Source organism: Trachypithecus francoisi, unplaced genomic scaffold (assembly GCF_009764315.1).
Source record: "Trachypithecus francoisi isolate TF-2019V2 unplaced genomic scaffold, Tfra_2.0 Contig01440, whole genome shotgun sequence".
Taxonomy (NCBI): domain Eukaryota; kingdom Metazoa; phylum Chordata; class Mammalia; order Primates; family Cercopithecidae; genus Trachypithecus; species Trachypithecus francoisi.
In genome coordinates, this window is record NW_022681431.1 from 18,431,195 (window position 1) to 18,449,920 (window position 18,726).

The window sequence follows — 18,726 nt, forward strand, 5'->3', positions numbered from 1 at the left end:
GCCGAAAGCTATATTTTTTAAAAGTAAAGATAACAGATAATTTAAATAATGAAATATTTTTCATCTGTCAGATTGGCAAAAATGTTAAAGGTTGATTATAACTAGTGTTAGCAAACACATCCTGATTGGCCCAGGATTGCCTTTCCTCAGCCTCGCAAGTAGCTGGGATGACAGGCGCGCACCACAGCACTCGGCTGATTTTTGTATTTTTAGTAGAGATGGGGTTTCACCGTGTTGGCCAGGCTGATCTCGAGCTCCTGACTTCAGGTGATCCACCCACTGTGGCCTCCCAAAACGCTGGGATTACAGGCCTGAGCCACCGAGACTGGCCACGGCCTAGTCTAAAATTCTACTTTTAGAGTAACCTAGAAAAGTAGTCACATATTATGCTCCTGTGTCCAAAGATGCATTCAGGGATATTCCCTGAAGCTTGGTGATAATGGGTAACTATAGACACATTAAATATCCATCAGCAGGGAAGTATCAAATAAATTGTTATACATTGAGTCTGTGGAATATTCTGCAGCCATTTAAAAAGGGCAAGGTAGATTTCTATGCACTATATGGAAACAGTCCTAACATATACTGTTATGCATCAAAAGAAAGTTGCCGAACAGTAGTTATGCCATGACCCAATTCGTATTTATATGTAGTATGTGTATGTGTATATATATATATATATATGGGTGTAAACACAATTTGGCTATACTCCAAGCAATCAACAGTGTTTCTCTGGAGAGGGAGAAAACTTTCACATTTTGTTCTATATTCTTTTTTTTTTTTTGAGACAGTCTTGCTCTGTCACTCAGGCTGGAGTGCAATGGCACAATCTCAGCTCACTGCAACCTCTGCTCCCCAGGATCAAACAATCCCCCCTCCTCAGCCCCCGAGTAGCTGGGACCACAGGCGTTCACCACTATGCCTGGTATGTTTAGTAGAGACAGGGTCTCACCACGTTGCCCAGGCTTGTCTTAAACTCCTGAGCTCAAGTGATCCACCCGCCTTGGCATCCCAAAGTGCTGGGATTACAGGCATGAGCCACTGTGCCTGGATATACTTAAAAAAAAAAAAAAAAAAATTTTTTCTAAAAATACAGAGACAGGGTCTCACTATGTTGCCCAAGCTGGTCTCAAACTTCTGGGTTCAAGCAATCCTCCTAACTCGTCCTCCCAAAGGGTTGAGATTACAGGTGTGAGCCACCATACATGGCCTATATATGCTTTTTATTTTATAAATAAAAATTAAAACTACTTTACAAAAATAGAGACAAGGTCTCAGTATATTGCCCAGGCTAATCTTGAACTCCCGAGATCAAGTGATTCTCCCGCGTCAGCCTTCCAAAGTGCTGGGATTATAGGCATGAGCCACCGCGCTTGGCCTGTATATGCTTTTGGAAAACAGTTTAATGATCACTCACCAAAATTCACAAGAGAATCTTAGATGTTTACAAGCAGCAATTATTCCACTATTCCTGCCAGCACCGCATCCTTCATGGCAGAGTGTCACAAGTAAAAGTTTCTGGCTGTTTCATAGAGGATCACAAGTAAAAGTTTCTGGTTGTTTCCTCTACTTAAAACCAGATATAAGAAACAACCTAAGTCTTAGCAACTTTAGGCTTCAATATAAAATCACGAAAGCTCTCGGCACTTTAGGAGGCTGAGGCAGGAGGACTGCTTGAAGCCAGGAGTTCATGACCAGCCTGGGCAACAAAGCAAGACCCCATCTCCATAAAAAATAAAAAGAAGTTGGCCGGGCGCGGTGGCTCAAGCCTGTAATCCCAGCACTTTGGGAGGCCAAGACGGGCGGATCACGAGGTCAGGAGATCGAGACCATCCTGGCTAATACGATGAAACCCTGTCTCTACTTAAAAATACAAAAAACTAGCCGGGCAACGAGGCGGGCGCCTGTAGTCCCAGCTACTCGGGAGGCTGAGGCAGGAGAATGGCGTAAACCCGGGAGGCGGAGCTTGCAGTGAGCTGAGATCAGGCCACTGCACTCCAGCCTGGGTGGCAGAGCAAGACTCTGTCTCAAAAAAAATAAAAAAATAAAAAATAAAAAAATAAAAATAAAAAGAAGTTAGTTGGGCACAGTAGTGTGCCTGTAGTCCTAGCTACTCAGGAAACTGAGGTGGGAGGGTCAAGAGTTCAAGGCTGCGGTCATGCCACTGCACTCCAGCCTGGGTGACAGAGCAAGACCCTATCTCCAAAAAAAAAAAAAAACTCTCTTGGAAAAGTTTTCTCTCTGAAAGCAGTTCCCCTGTCCAGAAGATGCTTACAGCCCACACATCATCTTCCAACTGGCCAAGACAGTTAAAAACTTCAAAATGCCCCAATAGGTCCAAAAATTTAGTCAAGGTAAGTATCAGACAGGCTACACACTTTCTAGGTGTGACAAATCTCAGAGTTTTAAGAAAGACATTAAAATCATCATGGAATCCTTGGAGGACTGAGATACTAAAGCACCAGTGCACACGGTCTTAGAGGAAGTCTGGAACCAATACTTCTTCTGTCAGTAATAGGCCTTTCTAGACTTCAATCTAGAAGAAGTTTTTTTTTGTGCTTTGAGTTAGGAATCTGTCCTTTTGATTTTAACTTTCTAACAGCTTCCCTCATATGTTTGGGTTGTAGTGGTGGCATTTCTCCCCACTTCTGACACACATCCAGTGCTTTTTCTACCACCTCCCAGACAAAAACCTTGGAAAGACCAGACACAGCAATAACAACATTCTGAGACACAGAGGTGCCACTGATGGACTGGATCAGCCTTTTGATGGCTGCCTTAGGGAACACTGAGTAGCAATACATTTCATAATGGTTCAGCTGCTCCACAGAAAAAGAAGAAACTGCTGGGCGCAGTGGCTCATGCCTGCAATCCCTGCACTTTGGGAGGCCGAGGCGGGTAGATCACGAGGTCAGGAGTTCAAGGCCAGCCTGACCAATATGGTGAAACCCCATCTCTACTAAAAATACAAAAATTGGCCAGGCATGGTGGCGGGCGCCTGTAATCCCAGCCACTCAGGAGGCTGAAGCAGGAGAATTGCTTGAACCCGGGAGGCAGAGGTTGCAGTGAGCCGAGATTATGCCACTGCACTCCAGCCTGGGTGACAGAGAAAAAAAAAAACAACAACAGAAAGAAAAAGAAAAAGAAGAAACCAGGATTTGCATCTTCTGAATCTCATCTTCATCTACTTTCTTTTCTCTGGTATCTATTTTCAGTTTTTTGGCTGCAGGAGTAAATAACGATGAGTTTTCCCTTTCAACTGTTGTTAAATTTGAGACATCCTGACTCTTGAGCTCGCTTTCCTCTTCTTTCAAGTCCGCATCTGCGTCTCCATCAGTTTCCTCTGGGATTCCACCCATGTCGGTAGCCCCCAGGTCCCCGGGAGCAGCGGCTGTCTCATCTGGCTCCCCTGTCTCTCCACCTTTGTCGGTGGATGACTCGCAGGCATTGTCCATCGCTAATAGGATTGGAGGGGAGAGGAGATCGTGGCGTTGTCAGAGGTGGGAGCTCGAAACCCCAAGCTACACAAACTCTCTATGCTTTTTATAATGGGAAATAGTCATTTGTCACTTGTGTAATTGTTTTTAGACATTTATAAACCAGAATAACAAAAAATACACTAAAATGATTTAATTTGGGAAGTGGAATTTTGGTGAGTGACTCTTCAATCCTTCATCTATAACACAATTATTCTTTTATATTAAAATGAATGCCTTCTAGACATAATTTATATTAGGGGCTTGTAGCTCTGCCAATCATGACCATAGGAAACTAGACTGGCTTTCTGTTTGCCTCAGTAATACTAGCCTAGCTCTCATAATAGAATGCTTTCTGGGTATCCTTCTATGGTGGCTCCTGAACCACATACATACTAGCCAAGGCACTTCATACAAAAAGCTAAATTCAAAGAAACTTGCCCAAAGCTCATGAAGATCACTAATGTTTGAAACAGATGGTCTTCCTGAACAGTAATCTTCTATTCCTTTAGTTGTTTCAAAATTCTAACAGCGTACCTGCTACAATTTCATTATAATCCTATTACTTGTTATTATCCTGCACTCGGTTATTATAAAGGAATGAGTGATGGCCGGGTGCAGTGGCTCATGCCTGTAATCCCAGCATTTTGGGAGGTCGAGGCGGGCGGATCACTTGAGGTCAGGAGTTCGAAACCAGCCTGGGCAACATGATGAAACCCCATCTCTATTAAAAATACAAAAATTAGCCGGGTGTGGTAGCGTACGTCTGTAGTCCCAGCTACTCAGGAGGCTGAGGCAGGAGAATCGCTTGAACCTGGGAGGTGGAGGTTGCAGTGAGCTGAGATCCGCCACTGCATCCAGCCAGGGCAACAGAGTGAGACTCCGTCTCAAAAAATAAAATAAAATAAAATAAAATAAAGGAATGAGTTATGTTTCCATACAGTCTCAAGTTATCAGTTACATGGGATTTTTTTTTTTTTCCTGGAAAGAGATAGGTCATACATTGTCAAGTTTTGGACTTGGATTTTTTTTAATGCAGTTATGCTACAATAAGAATACTAAAGGCGATAGAAACAGGAACTCATGGGATTGAGAAAAGGGTACAGAATTCAAGCCTTATAAAAGAATCAACACCTACAACAAGCGCAAGCACACTATTCAGAAAGTACTTCATACTAAAAATTAGAATAATTTATGGGCTGGGCGTGGTGGCTCACGCCTATAATCCCCATGCTTTGGGAGGCCAAAAAGAAAGATGATTGCTTGAGCCCAGGAGTTAGGGACCAGCCTGGGCAACATACTGAGACCCTGCGACCCCATCTCTGCAAAAATTAAAAAATAAAAAATTAGTTGGTCTTGGTGCATGCCTGTAGTTCCAGCTATTCAGGAGGCTGAGGCAGGAGGATCTCTTGAGCCCAGAAGTTGAAGGCTACAGTGAGCTCTAATAACACCACCACTGCACTCCAGCCTAGATAACAGAGCCAGACCCTACTTCTAAAAATAAATAATAATAATAATGATAATAATAAATGTATGGCTCTCTATCTAGATGCCCTTTCATCTGGCCAAGCTGAGGATATGCTATTTCTCAACCCCCAAGTACCTGACATTACTGGGATAAATAGAATAAGCCATTTTGAAGAAAGGAGGATGGCAGGGATTTCTTAATGGTAAGAGCAGAGAAAGGAGGTCGAAACTCTGTGGGAAGAACAACGCTGGCCCCATAATAGGAATGAGTTTCTCTTCCAACCTGCCTTTTCCAGTTATTTGGCAGGCAACGTGCTTCCCAGTGCCCTCCACCCACACCTTTATATCCTGCAGTTCACCATTTAAGTTTACTAAGTGGCTTCGACTAGGACAGACTCCAAAAGCAACTTTCCCAAAGGTAGAGATTATTTGTCTGCTAAATAAATACTGCTGGTCCTCCAGCCACTGTTTCTTGTTTCCCAAGAATCATTAAAAGCAATCCAAGGGTGTCATAAAGCACTCAATGTTCTAAACTACTCTCACATACCATCAGTTTGTTCCTCATGTATATTTGAAGCTACTTTCAAGTTATTCAAGACTTCTTTTTTTAAGTTTTTTAAAAATATGTTTTTAAAGTTTTGAAAACATATGTTTAATTTTAAAACATATTCTTTTTTTGGAATATGTTTCTTCAAAGTGCCAAGGTGGGCTTTCACTGGTGCCTGGTGTCTGTAACTCTGGTTTGTTTTTTAGACATTTCTGCCTTTTTCGCTTCTACATAGTCTTAGCTTGCAGTCATTCATTCAGAGGTACTGAGTAAGCACCCACTTGTGCCAGGCATTATGCAAGGTAAGGCACTAAACAGATACAGTCCCTGCTCTTGGGGACTGTATCAGTATCCTGGCCTATAGTGCCAGCCAGAGAGAGGCTCTGAGCCTATCCAAGATACTGACTCAAGGGGCAGCAGCAGAATCACTACATTCCCTAAAATTGAAGAGCACTGCGCCAGAAACCAGAGGAAGAGGATGGTGGAAAATTGTGGCCTTGTTGGGTCGCAGGAGCTGTGCCCCAGCACAACACTTTGGGGCCTGCGGCACTGGTTGAAAGGAAGCCTATGACCCTGAAATGGCACTGTCCTATTTTGGCAGCTCCTGTGAACAGGCCTCCAGGGATTTCCACTGCTTTTAGAGAACTATTTACATGCCAGCAACATGACATGACTTCAGCACCTCTGACTTGGAAGGAATGAAAAGCACATTTAGGCTGAGAGTGGTGGCTCATGCCTATAATTCCAGCACTTTGGGAGGCCAAGGCAGGTGGATCGCTTGAGGCCAGGAGTTCAAGATGAGCCTGGGCAACATGGTGAAACACTATCTCTAGAAAAAATACAAAAATTAGCCAGATGTGATGTGTGAGCCTGCAGTCCCAGCTACTGGGGAGGCTGAGGCAAGAGGATCACTTGAGCTTGTGGGTCAGGGCTACCGTGAGCTGAGATAGCACCACTACACTCCAGCTTGGGCAACACAGTGAGACCCTATCTCAAAAAATACACACACACACTTAGTTCCACTGAGAGCTGGGGAGGCCAGGGGTGAAAAGCTGGCATGGTCTGGCTTACCCATCTCCTCTGCTGCTCCCTTCTCTTCCCCCCCCGTTTTTTTTTTTCCAATTTCTTACAAATTAGAGAGGGAGCCTGGGCATAGTGGCTTACACCTGTAATCCCAGCACTTTGGCAGGCCGAAGCGGGCAGATCACCTGAGGTCGGGAGTTCAAGACCAGCCTGACCAACATGGAGAAACCCTGTTTCTACTAAAAATACAAAATTAGCTGGGCGTGGTAGCACATGCCTGTAATCCCAACTACTTGGGAGGCTGAGGCAGGAGAATCGCTTGAACCCGGGAGGTGGAGGTTGCCGTGAGTGGAGATCACGCCATTGCACTCCAGCCTGGGCAACAAGAGCGAAACTCCATCTCAAAAAAAAAAAAAGGGAAAAAAACAAACAAACAAATTAGGGACAGGGTCTTACTATGTTGCCCAGGCTGGTCTCAAAATCTTGGGCTCAAGCAATCCTCTTACTTTAGCCTCCCAAAGGTTGGAATTACATGCATGTGCCACTGCATTTGGCCTTCTTTCCCCTTTCTCTAGCTCAGGGGTCCCTGTCCCCCAGGTGCCTATTAGGAACCAGGTTGCACAGCAGGAGATGAGTGGCGGGCAAGTGAGCGAAGCTTCATCTGTATTTATAGCTGCTCCTCATCACTGGCATTACTGCCTGAGCGCCACCCACCTCCTTTCAGATCAGTGGCGGCATTAGATTCTCATAGGAGCATGAACCCTATTGTGAACCACGCATGCAAGGGATGTAGGTTGCACACTGCTTATGAGAATCTAATGTCTGATGATCTGTCACTGTCTCCCATCATCCCCAGATGGGACCAACTAGTTGCAGGAAAACAAGCTCAGGGCTCCCTCTGAGTGTACATTATGGTGAGTTGTATAATCATTTCATTATATATTACAACATAATAATAATAGAAATAAAGTGCACAATAAATGTGATGCAGGCTGGGCGTGGTGCCTCAAGCCTGTAATCCCAGCACTTTGGGAGGCGGAGGCGGGTAGATTACCTGAGGTCAGGAGTTCAAGACTAGCCTGGCCAACATGGTGAACTCCCATCTCTACTAAAAATACAAAAATTAACCAGGTGTGGTGGTGGGTGCCTGTAATCCCAGCTACTTGGAAGGCTGAGGCAGGAGAATCGCTTGAACCCAGGAGGCAGAGGCTGCAGTGACCCAAGATCATGCCATTGCACTCCAGTCTGGGCAAAAAGAGTGAAACTCCGTCTCAAAAAAAATAAATAAATAAATAAATGTGATTCACTTCATTCCTCAATCATCCTGAAACCATCCACCCAACCCCTGGTCTGTGGAAAAATTGTCTTCCACAAAACTGGTTCCTGGTGCCAAAAAGGTTAGGGACAGCTGCTCTAGCTGACCTGTGCATCAGGTTGTCAGAGGAAGCACAGGCCTCAAGTCAGACACATAGGAATTTGACTCTCAGCTCTCCCATTTAGTGGCTAGAGGTGGGTGAGTTTCCAAATTTCTCCTAGCCCAGTTAAGGAAATAATGCTTCCATTTGGAGAGTTTGAGCAGGTCAGGGGTAAGGTATATAAAGCATCTATTTCTAGTCTATGATAGATGTGATGGTGACTCTGACACCTCTGAATTATTTCTGTGTCTGCTGGCTCCTCACATGCACAAAAAGCACACGGAAAGCAGGAGATAAATTCCCCAGGCGCCTTCCTACCTAAAACACATCAGCTGATCACAAAGGAAGTTTGCCTCTCAGACTGGAGCATTATCCAGATAAGTTCTCAGGGCTCTGGTTGCCCAGAGTTGCACATTGCTAAGACCCTAAGCATACAACACTGGCAGATTCCCTAATTCTCCAGGTGGGCATTAATGAGGGAGAAGAAACAAATTTCTTTTATTTTCTTTTTTTCCTTGAGACAGAGTCTCGCTCTGTCGCCCAGATTGGAGTGTGCAGTGGCACAATCTCAGCTCACTGCAACTTCTGCCTCCCGGGTTCCAGTGATTCTCAACCTCCTGAGTAGCTGAGATTACAGGCACACACCACTATGCCCTGCTAAGGTTTTTTTTTTTTTTTTTCGCTTTGTTTTGAGATGGAGTCTTACTCTTGTTGCCCAGGCTGGAGTGCAGTGGCACTATCTCGGCTCATCGCAACCTCTGCCTCCTGAGTTCAACCAATTCTCAAGCCTGAGCCTCCCAAGTACCTGGGATTACAGGTGCCTGCCACCACACCCAGCTAATTTTTTTTTTTTTTTTTTTTTGAGACGGGGTCTCACTCTGTCATCAGGCTGAAGTGCAGTGGTGCGATCTCGGCTCACTGCAACCTCCGCCTCCTAGGTTCAAGCGATTCTCCTGCTTCAGCTTCCCGAGTAGCTGGGACTACAGGCGTGTGCCACCATGCCCAGATACATTTTTTATTTTTTATTTTTTTACTTTTAGTAGAGACAGAGTTTCACCGCGTTAGCCAGGATGGTCTCGATCTCCTGACCTCATGATCTGCCCACCTCAGCCTCCCAAAGTGCTGCGATTACAGGCATGAGCCACCACGCCTGGCCAGTTTTTGAATTTTTAGGAGAGATGGGGTTTCGCCATGTTGACCAGGCTGGTCTCAAACTCCTGGCCTCAAGTGATCCACCCACCTCGGCCTACCAAAGTGCTGGGATAACAGGTGTGAGCCACCACACCCAGCTAAGAAACAAATTTCACAGGCTTGTTCAGTAAACACATCATCAAGGAGACTCCTGTAACTCAGCCTCCCTTTCCAAACCGATGATCCATTCCTGAGAGCTTCCTCTTCCAACCAATCTAGTGTTCAGAATCCCAATCAGTGGGCCTGCTGGCATTACCTTACAGTGAGGACAGGGCCCCCCCTCCAAGGAGGGACTGAGCAGGTATAGAGTCTGGTGATAACAGGTGGCAAAAGTCAGAAGCTTCACCATTTTTCCTAGGGCCTGCCTGGTTACCTTCAATCCTGCCTAGCCAGGTAGAAACTTCACATTGCCCATGTTGGCAGTAAAACAAGAACTTGGTTAATTTGCAGTTGCACCTGCCAAGATAAATCATCTGTGTTCAATAGTGAACTTCCGGCTGGGTGTGGTGGCTCACGCTGTAATCCCAAAACTTTGGGAGGTGAGGCGGGAGGACTGCTTGAGCCCAGGAGTTAGAGACCAGGCTGAGAAACATAGTAAGGCCTCGTCTCCACAAATAAAAAATTTAAAAATTATCCGGGTGTGGTGTTGCACGCCTGTAGTCCCAGCTACATGGCAGGCTGAGGTGGGAGGATCGTTTGAGCACAGGAGTTTGAGGCTGCTGTGAGCTATATTGCACCACTGCACTCCAGCCTGGGTGACAGAGCAAGATCCTGTCTCAAAAAAAAAAAATTGTTAACTTTCTTCCTCTGGTTCCCCTAAACCCCCCACCACAGAATTGCCTAGTTTCCTCCCTCTGTCATCCTTCTTTTCTGCTTAAAATCTAATTCAAGACCAGAATGAGAGAACTACTTAGAAAACAGACGAGTCATAATTTCCAAAGCAAAACACTATTGATTCATCAACTCAATTCTTTCAGCAACTATATATTGAGTACTTGCTATGTGCAAAACACTGTTCTAGGGGCTTCAACTATACTGATGACTTAACCAGATAAAGATCCCTGTCTCTGTTGCATTTCATCAGCTTTACACCAACCATGACTAAATATAATGTTGTCTGGATACGGCGCTGCCCCTGGCACATATTCGCTATTCAACATCCATGTCTCCACCTTCAAAGTCTTTTTTTCATTTCAGATGAAGGTTAGTTCAGGGGGGCATCAAGCTTGAGAAAGAAAGAAAAAAGAAGAGCACTCTGTATAAAGCAGAATCTAAAGCAAGAAAATCAATGGATACATTTGCAAAAGATATTAACAAAGGCTGTTTTTGTTCAATTCTTAACTAAGTAAAACATTAGATTAACCTGAACCTTCCAGTCTCAGGAAATCACCAGATTTTTAAAAAGTGTGACTGGGTGCAGTGGCTCACACCTGTAATCCCAGCACTTTGGCGAATCAAAACTGGAGGATCCTTTGAGCCCAGGAGTTTGAGAGGAGCCTGGACAACACAGCGAGACCTAGCCACCATAAAAAATAGCCCGTAGCCTCAGCCAGTTGGGAAGCTGAGGCAGGAGGATCACCTGAGCCCAGGATATTGAGGCTGCAGTGAGCCATGATCGTGCCACTGCACTCCAGCCTGGGCAACAGAGTGAGACCCTGTCTCAAAAAACAACAAAAAAATTTTTTTAAATAAAAAGAATTGTTACTCTGGGGCATTCAGGGAGAACAATAAATAGTTTTGTGAGACAACTCTTCTGGGATGTCAGTCCCCACTATTACGTGATGCCCACCATCTCCCGTTCCCCCCAAAAGAAAAGGACCTGGGACCTCTACATCCTATTAGGCTAGTGCAAAAGTAACTGCAGTAATATTTAATGTTGCAACACCTAGTGAATAGAAGGTAATTATTTGTCACTGATTGGAATCCACTTACAAATGCCAAAGTGGGCTGGGCATGGTGGCTCAGGCCTGTAACCCCAGCACTTTGGGAGGCCGAGGCAGGCAGATCACTTGAAGTCAGGAGTTTGAGACCAGCTTGGCCAACATGGCAAAACCCTGTCTCTACTAAAAATACAAAAATTAGTCATGTGTGGTGGCACGCACCTGTAATCCCAGCTACTCAGGAGGCTGAGGCAGGAGAACCACTTGAACTCGGGAGGTAGAGGTTGCAGTGAGCCGAGATCGTGCCACTGCATTCCAGCCAGGGTGACAGGGTGAGACTTTGTGTCAAAAAAAAAAAAAAAAAGCCAAAAGGTGTCAGTATTTCCATATCATTCCTGTAGTTTCGCTCTATATAAAAATTCTTGGATTCTTGGCTAGACACGGTGGCTCATGTCTATAATCCCAGCACTTTGAGAGGCCAAGGCGAGTGGATCAGTTGAGGTCAGGAGTTCGAGACAAGCCTGGCCAACATGGTGAAACCTCATTTCTACTAAAAAAAAAAAAAGAATTAGCTGGGTGTGGTAGCGCAGGCCTGTAGTCCCAGCTACTCAGGAGGCTGGGCAGGAGAATCCCTTGAACCCGGGAGTCAGAGGTTGCAGTGAGCCGAGATGGCACCACTGCACTCCAGCCTAGGCAACAGCCAGACTCTGTCTCAAAAAAAAAGCATTCTCTGTGGTTACTTTTCAAAGTATGTTTTACAAAGAAATAGACACCCCAAAGTATTCAGAGGCAGTCTTTCTTTTCCTAGCCCTGCAGATTTAGTGGGTTTTGAGGCAGATGGCAAAGCAACAGTATACAAACACTAGTACAAAAAAACTAAGCAGCCAACAAGGTAAGTTAAAAGCCAAATTTCAACAATAGCATTTGCTTGCTTTAGCCCCACCCTTTATGGCCACTCCTTTATTTGTCACTTATGAATATGAGTGGGCCCCATTCTATGAAATTCTAAACCCAGGAGACACATTAGGGTACCTTTCTATTTTGGAGGGCTATCTGTCAATATTGCAGGAACTGATGACAGAGTTCCTTTAAACTGACCTCCTTTTAGTAAATTACATTTAATAATGCACGTTCAGGCCAGGCACGGTGGCTCATGCCTATAATCCCAGCACTTTGAGAGGGTGAGGTGGGAGGACTGCTTGAGCTCAGGAGTTCGAGACCAGCATGGGCAGCGAAGCAAGACCTTATCGCTACTGAAAATTTAAAAAATCAGCTGGGGCATGGTGGTGGCCATGTGCCTGTGGTCCTGACTACTGGGGAGGCTGAGGCGGGAGGATCACTTGAGCTTGGGAGTTCAAGGTTGCAGTGAGCTATGATCATGCCCCTGCACGCCAGCCTGGGTGACACAGGGAGACCCTGTCTCAAAAAAAAAAAAAAAAGAAAAAGGAAAAGCATGTCCAGTGTTCAGCTTTCTCAGGGTATAGACATCATAATATCAAAGTACACCACTTCCAAGTGAGGTTATGATTTACATGTTGCTGGGTAATTGTTTTCAGCCTAGATGAACAATGATTCACTGAGCAGCCTGTTGTTCACGGATCTTTCAAAGCCCCTACTTCTCTCCCCTGCAGGCCTCTCCAACTGGGGCTATGCAGCACAGTTCACTGTGACTTGGCTATCTGAACTTTTGTCACATGATCAACCCTCACTACCCAACTCTCACTGGTGAGAACTACCCGCCAAAACCACAGGAACCTGGTTATTCTTATCACAGAATCAGTACACTCAGCAGGAACCCAGGACCGCAAGCTCCCCAGGCCCTGGGGCAAAGGGAGCGGCAATTCAGAAAGAACTTTTCCTTAAGCTGACTCTCCCAACACCTGTGCAGGCAGAGAAGCGAACCACAGAGGCAAAGCTCCCAGAATGCTCTAATTCACCTTGGCTTTGGGCGATCTTTGCACTTCTCTCCAGTCTACACGTGCTCATGAGAGAAGCAATTTATTTAACCTTTTGGAGTCTTCAAATACTGAATTCAAGCAAGGCTCAGTGGTATCTACCTGCAGAACCAGCTAGTCAGGAGGCTGAGGTGGGAGGATCGCCTGAGCCCACGAGTTTGAGGCTACAGTGAGCTGAGATCACACCACTGCACTCCAGCCTGGGAAACAGAGGGAGACCCTGTCTCTTAAAAATGAAACAACACGCCAGACGCGGTGCCTCATACTTGTAATCCCAGCACTTTGGGAGGCCGAGGCAGGCGGATCACTTTAGGTCAGGAGTTCGAGACCAGCCTGGCCAACATGGTGAAACCTCATCTCTACTAAAAATACAAAAAATTAGCCAGTCATGGTGGTGTGCACCTGTAGTCCCAGCTACTCATGAGGCTGAGGCACATGAATTCCTTGAATCCAGGAGACGGAAGCTGCAGTGAGCCGAGATCACCCCACTGCACTCCAGTCTGGGTGACACAGCAACAAACACACACACACACACACACACACACACCCCCAGGCCTGCTGGGACCTAGTGCAGGAGGCTGGTCCAAAACAATGGCCTCCCATAAACTTTAACAGTTGAACAATTAAATAAAGGAACACTGATAAAACAATGAAAATCCAACCAATTTCACTACCTGTAAATGATCCCTGCTAGACACACATTCTAATTTGAACCTTCCGTGTGAGTTCATTCACCACAACTTTAAAATTTCCCCAAGCTTTAGAAATTAATGGATTTTATTTAGGAAAGAACTCACAGGAGAACCAATCTTAAACTTCTGCCGTGCACAGTGATTCACACCTGTAATCCTAATACTTTCAGAGACCAAAGCAGGAGGATTGCTTGAGTCCAGGAGTTCAATACCAGCATGCGCAACGTAGTGAGACCCTATCTCTATAAATTAAAAGAAAAAGTAAAAGAAAGACAAACTTCTATTGGGCATTGCCAAGGGTGAGATCTCAATCCTATGGCTTACTACAAAACTACTTTCACTGAGTCACTGGTTTGCTCAAACCCGCCCCCGCCCCCAGTTCACTGTGTGTCCAGAAACTCCACATTTTTCAAACCACAACCTACCTATCAGCTTCTTATCTCTTATTTCTATTAAAGAGAGCCTTTACTCCAAATCTGATTATACAACATATCCCGTTTCCATGCCTAGGCCTGGGACCCACCTTTTGAGGTTCCGAATGTCAAAGAATACTACCCAATTCCCCACCTTTTTTTTTTTCTTTTTTCTTTTTTTGAGACAGAATCTCACTCTGTTGCCCACACTGGAGTGCAGAGGCATGATCTTGGCTCACGGCAACCTCTGCCTTCTGGGCTCAAGTGATTCTCGTGTCTCAGCCTCCCAAGTACCGTGTGCCACCACACCCAGCTAATTTTTGTATTTTTAGTAGAGACGGGGTTTCACTGTGTTGGCCAGAATGGTCTCAAACTCCTAGCCTCAAGTGATTCGCCCACCTCGGCCTCCCAAAGTGCTGGGATCACAAGCGTGAGCCACTACGCCCAACCCCATCTTTAGAGGTCCCGAAAGATACCATCTCCTTCATGAAATCTTCCCATGGTGCCCACACATAAGTGACCACTTCAACTATTCTCTGGACTACCATAATTTCTTATTACTTACAGCAATTAACACAAACCACTCCCCTTCAGGGTTGACTGTCTGTATTTTGTCTTCCCTACTGCAAACCAAAGTGTGATTGAGGCAGGTCTCAATCTATAGAGATTTATTTAGCCAAGGTTGAAGATGCACGTGGGAAAAAATACAGATCACAAGAGTACCTATAACCTATGCTTTTTCCAAAGGAGGTTTTGGGAATGTTAGCATTTAAAGGGGAATGAACAAGGAGGAGGAAAAAGAAACAAGAGGAGGATAGTCAGTAACACAAATTATTGCATTTTTTTTTTTTTTTTGAGACTAAGTGTCACTCTATTGCCCAGGCTGGGGTGCAATGGCATGATCTCGGCTCACTGCAACCTCCGCCTCCCAGGTTCAAGCTATCCTCCTGCCTTAGGCTCCCAAGTAGCTGGGATTACAGGTGCCCGCACCATGCCCAGCTAATTTTTGTATTTTTAGTAGAGACGGAGTTTCACCATGTTGGCCAGGCGGGTCTCGAACTCCTGACCTCAGGTGATCTGCCCACCTGGGCCTCCCGAAGTGCTGGGATTATGGGATTGAGCCATCACGCCCAACCTAGATGGCTACATTCTTGTGAGGTTCTTATGAGGCTCAGCAAATCTACATTTTACATAAGATAAAGTGAAAACAGGGAGTAGAGGAAATGAGGCTATGACATGGGATTGTGAAATTACAGCTGTCTGTTTGGGAACAAAAGGAAAAGCAGTTTTTGCGTGATTCAGTTCCCAAACCGAACTTTCCCTATGGCATAGTTTGGGGTTCCAAGATTTTTTTCTTTCACAACCACAAAATTCCTTAAGGGAAGGGACATGTCTCACAAACGATTATATCTACCGTTTTCTCCCTACCTGTCCCCAATCCAAGCACTTAAAATACAAAAAATGGGACAGGAGTGGTGGCTGATGCCTGTAATCCCAGCATTTGGGGAGGCCAAGGCAGGCCAACTGCTTAAGCCCAGGAATAAGAGACCAGCTTAGGTAACATGGCAAAACCCTCTTTCTAAAAAGATAAAAATAATGAAAATAGGCCAAGTGCAGTGGCTCACACCTGTAATCCCAGCACTTTGGGAGGCCAAGGTGAGTGGATCACGAGGTCAGGAGTTCAAGACCAGCCTGGCCAACATGGTGAAACCCGTCTCTACTAAAAATACAAAAATTAGCTGGGTGTGGTGGTGGGCACTTGTAATAGCTACTTGAGAGGCTGAGGCAGGAGAACTGCTTGAACCCGGGAGGCGGAGTTTGCAGTGAGCCGAGATTACACCACTGCACTCCAGCCTGGGTGACAGAGCAAGACTCCATCCAAAAAAATAAAATAAAATAAATAAATAAAATTAAAAAAATAAAAAATTAGCCGGATGTGGTGGCTCATACTTGTAATCCAAGCACTTTGGGAGGCCAACGTGGGTGGATTAGCCAAGGTGAGGAGTTTGAGACCAGCCTGGCCAACATGGCGAAACCCCATCTCTATCAAAAGTACAAAAACTAGCTGGGCATGGTGGCATGCACCTACATTCCCAGCTACTCGAGAGGCTGAGACAGGAGAATTGCTTGAACCCAGGAGGTGGAGGTTGCAGCGAGCCCAGATTGCACCATTGTACTCCAGCCTGGGTGACAGAATGAGACTCCCTCTCAAAAAAAAAAAAAAATCGTAACAGGAAGGTAAAGTGGGTGAACCTCTGAAGCATATTATAACATAAGCAGAGAAAGAGGAAGAGAAAAATGTGGCAAGCAGAACCGAAGTGAGCAGTGATCAAGTACTCTCACGAGGTGTGGGAGGGGGCACTTAGTGGGACCCCACAATCTGCCTTCTGGAGAGACAGACTTCTAACCTTCAGTCTGGACTATGGTGTCAAAGTGCAAGTTGATAATTAACAGGGATTTTCCCTTCCTCTTCATCTCCATGTTCATTTTTTAAAAAGGGCACTTATCAATGAAGTCAGCCTTTTCATAATTGTCAATTTCTAGTTTCATTCATTGCACAAGTGCTTATTGAGCAAGGGATTTTAAGCTGATAAGAGACACACAAACATAGAAACCCATCCCTGTCCTTAAGAAGTTCCCAATTTGACATAATTTAAATATTAATCTCCAAAAGAATTTAGAGAACCTATCCCGAATCACAGGTTCCTCTTGGATACAGCATTTTAATCGTCAACACCCAAATCTTGTGATAGAAAAGGGTGGGCACACCAATAACTTGGAAACAACATTTATTTTTAGGATGAGTGCAGTGGCTCAGGCTTGTAATCCTAGCACTTCGGGAGGCTGAGGCGGGAAGATTGAGTCCAAGAGTTTGTAATCAGCAGGGGCAACATAGCGAGACCCCCATCTCTACAAAAAATAATAATAATTAACTGGGCGTGGTGGTTCGCCCCTTGTAGTTCCAGCTACTCAGGGGCCCGAGGCAGGAGGATCTCTAGAGTTGGGGAGATCGAGGCTGCAGTGAACTATGATGGCCACTGCACTCTAGCCTAGGTGACAGGGCAAGACCCTGTCTCAAAAAAACAAACACACACAAACAAAAACGCTTATTTTCAAAAATTATGAATTTTGTAAATCTCAGGATTTACATCCCTCTGTTTTTAGTTTTGCAATCCACATGAAACCAAGACAAAACAAAAGCTCTGAGAACTCACCTAATCAAGGTCGCCTTGGCTGCAATTCAGATCACCTGAAAATCCCAAAGCCCAGGCTACACCTCAGACCAGTTAAGTCGGGAATCCAGGTACCCTCAGGTGATTCGAATGTGCAGCCAAGGTTGACAACAACCGCTATAAATCATGCTGCCCTTGAAATGGGAGAAGCAGGATCTATATTCTTCAAGAGTACCCTCCATCACCAACGACAGCGTCACCCTCGTCCCTACACACAGGCCACCAGCAATGTTCCCAGATGCAGTTTTGTGTTTGACGCGGTCAAGCATAGAATACAATCCTCTCCCACTTGGACAAGTGAGGATGGAGGAAGGTTAATCTAACCCGCCCTGGCCATGGTCAATATCGCATCCCTGCGGAAGCAGACGCTGGCTCGGCTTTGGGGGCCGCAGAGAAGCGCCTGGACGCTTCTCTTCTCCACCTGCTGGGGTCCCGGCTTCGGAATGGGGAGCTGCGGGGATGGAAAAGAGGAAAGCGCAGCTCCGGGAGACGGGATCGCCATAGGAACGAGCACAGGCTGTCTCCCGAAAGGCCGAGACAAAGCGGCGCCCCCCGACCGAACAAATGGCGGTACTCACGCAAGTGCCACCCAGCTTGTGGCTCTCCACCACCGCTGCCCTGGCGCCCAACTCGGCAGCCCTGCGCGCGCTGGCCAGCCCCCCCGAGCCGCCCCCGATCACCAGGTAGTCATAGGAGGCCACGGCACCAGCGGCGGGCGGCGGGCCCTGCGGCTGCGGCTCCTGCCTGCAGGCCATGGCACGGGAGAGGGCGCGCGTGACGGCCGCGGGCTCAAGCAGAGGCAGCTGGAAGCCTGGGGAGGCGCGCGCCGTCCGCCGCCAGCTCGGCCCCGCGCCGGCGCTCAGGGCTCGGGTGAGCAGGGCCATGCACGCGGAAGTGGCGCGCCGAGGGGGGCGGGCGGCCCGGGGGCGGTCCCCGGGGAAGAGGAGCGCGGGCCTCCGGCAAGCGCAGCCTCACGGTGACTAAGCACGCGCCCGCCGCTAGGCGAGACCCGGGAGGGTGCCCAGAGTCGGGGCAGCCTGCCTGTTCCCCGCCCCGGTGGCGGAGCCTGAGGGGTTTCTCCGCCTCCGTCCTCACCCCGGCACCTGGATCCCGAGTGGCGCCTACAGCGTGTAGCTTTCTGAAGTCCGGTGGAGCTAGGCGGCGGACGGTGAACGTCCTCTCGTCCTCTCGTTTCAGCTGTCTTTTCCCGAGCTGGCCCCCTGGGGAGTTGCCAGTGGCACCGGCTTCTCCAGGAAGAAAAAGTTGCCTCTATTCGGGGGGTTGTTTCTCCAGGTTTGTTCCAGAGACCACTTTTGATTGTTGTTTTTTCTTTGAGACTGGGTCTTACTCTCCCCCAGGCTGGGGGGCTGTGATGTGATCTCTCCTCATTGCAGCCTCCACCTCCCGTGTTCAAGCAGCGATCCTCCCGCCTCA

General features: G+C 46.6%; 2 protein-coding genes across 2 annotated transcripts in view; both read right to left on the reverse strand.

Moving 5' to 3' along the window:
* The window catches only part of GSR (glutathione-disulfide reductase), a 54,187-nt gene extending 35,853 nt beyond the window's left edge, over window positions 1-18,334 (reverse strand). The window contains exon 1 of the mRNA XM_033230206.1: window positions 17,871-18,334. Coding sequence (XP_033086097.1) covers window positions 17,871-18,176 — 306 coding nt within the window. The 5' untranslated portion in view covers window positions 18,177-18,334. The remainder of the gene's footprint in view (window positions 1-17,870) is intronic.
* LOC117094518 (transcription initiation factor TFIID subunit 11-like) lies at window positions 2,244-4,133 on the reverse strand. The gene is made up of 2 exons (XM_033230235.1): window positions 3,153-4,133; window positions 2,244-2,858 (listed from the first exon to the last, which is right to left on the reverse strand). Exons 1-2 carry the CDS (start codon window positions 3,453-3,455, stop codon window positions 2,532-2,534), a joined length of 630 nt encoding a protein of 209 aa, XP_033086126.1. The 5' UTR covers window positions 3,456-4,133; the 3' UTR covers window positions 2,244-2,531.
* Window positions 18,335-18,726: the final 392 nt, after the last annotated feature.

What these genes read in the sequence shown, in the direction of transcription:
- LOC117094518 (XM_033230235.1), bottom strand. Translation starts at nt 3,455, where the DNA reads ATGGACAATGCCTGCGAGTCATCCACCGACAAAGGTGGAGAGACAGGG. An exon ending in TTCAGAAGATGCAAATCCTG is followed by an intron (nt 2,859 to 3,152) that starts GTTTCTTCTTTT and finishes TGCAGGCATGAG; the next exon opens with CCACTGCGCCCAGCAGTTTC.